The 1,528-nt window shown below is 43.0% G+C and overlaps 1 protein-coding gene across 1 annotated transcript; it reads left to right on the forward strand.

The window, feature by feature from the left end:
• Positions 1-750: 750 nt before the first annotated feature.
• LOC105556987 (beta-ureidopropionase-like) lies at positions 751-1,523 on the forward strand (the record flags this gene model as incomplete). Its single annotated transcript, XM_012004109.1, has 3 exons — positions 751-777; positions 1,008-1,255; positions 1,345-1,523. Coding segments are annotated over exons 2-3 (375 nt in total), but the record flags the coding sequence as incomplete, so codon positions are not given.
• Between the last annotated feature and the right edge of the window lie 5 nt (positions 1,524-1,528).

A 1,528-nucleotide genomic window follows, 5' to 3' on the forward strand; every position in this document is an offset into this window, starting at 1 on the left:
AGTGAGTGAAAATAGTGAAATAATAAGACTGCGTTCGGTTTGGGCGCTCGCACGCTGTAAGCATTATTCTATCTTCGTTGCACATCGAATATCAAACGAAGAGAGAGAGAGAGCGATGCTTCCAGCGCGTGAGCGCCCAAACCGAACGCAGCCTGAGTGAGTGAGTGAGACAGACATAAAACAAAAGGTGATCTCTACGACATCTACGGTTTTCAACGGGCACGCGTCGTCCGCATGTATTCTCGTCTACTGTTTGCAACGGGCACACGTCGTCCGCATTTCGTGTGCCGGTATCGCCATTCTTGCTCGTGTCTAATCTTGCTCGTGTGTAATCTCGCTCGTGTTGTGATCTTACTCATCTCCTATAAGTTTGACTTGTTCAAGAATTGAGAAATGGCTACAAGTAGTGCAATACATCTGCTGACTGCTTGGGGACTTAACCAAGAAGTAATACGCAATTTCTTAGGTATGTATAATAATCTATATATATATTGTATATCTCTCTCTCTCTACACACACACACACACACACGCGCGCGCGCGCGCGCGCGTAGGTACAGCATTCATGTCGGTGCGTGTGCATACGTGTGTATATGTGTACACGAACGATATCTATGCCGGTTCGTATTGTACATGTGTGCACTTCCCAGCAAGAAATGATTCGTCGATCGACGTCAATTCGACGGTGTCGATGTCGATTCGATGTCGTTTCGACGTCGATCGACGAATCATTTCTCACTGTTGTCCGTGTGCATGCGTGTGCGTGTGAATACGTATGGTACGTTCGCGTGTGAATACGTACGTGTGCGTGTGTATGTGTGTTCATACGTGTGTGTACGTGCGTTTTTTATTTTACAGCTCTAATCTTACAAACGTCTTGGTCCTAATATTGAGAGGTCGTAGAATGTAGTATTGAAAAACACATTAAACCTATGTTGCGAGCAACGTAAATTCTATCACTAATTGTGCAAGCTACATAAGATACATTTACGTATGTTATTTTCTTAGGTCATTAAACATAGACTGGGAAAATGAACATTTTGAAATAAGAGGCTGGCAGATGCATAGTCATGTGACCCGTGAACAGCTTCGTACCCCAAATCTAGTTCGCGTTGGACTGATACAACACAGCATAGTGATACCAACATCGGATCTTGTTTACGATCAACGAAATGCAATACACAGCAAGATTAAATCATATATTGTACAAGCAGCTCAATATAAAGTTAACATTTTATGTCTCCAAGAAGCATGGAGTACGTGAAATTTATAGTATTATAATAGCTTTTCGTTATATATTCATCATATAAATTTGCATAATAATCTATCTGCGCGATCATTGCAGCTATGCCGTTCGCATTTTGCACGAGGGAAAAGTATCCGTGGGTCGAATTTGCGGAGGACATTGAGACTGGACACACGACCCAATTTCTATCTCTTCTCGCCAAGAAGTACAACATGGTGATAATTTCGCCTATTTTGGAGAGAGACTTTACTGACGGCGAGACCCTCTGGAATACCTGGGGCAG

This window comes from Vollenhovia emeryi, unplaced genomic scaffold, assembly GCF_000949405.1.
Source record: "Vollenhovia emeryi isolate VEMERY1.0 unplaced genomic scaffold, V.emery_V1.0 DF948226.1, whole genome shotgun sequence".
In the NCBI taxonomy this organism is placed as follows: domain Eukaryota; kingdom Metazoa; phylum Arthropoda; class Insecta; order Hymenoptera; family Formicidae; genus Vollenhovia; species Vollenhovia emeryi.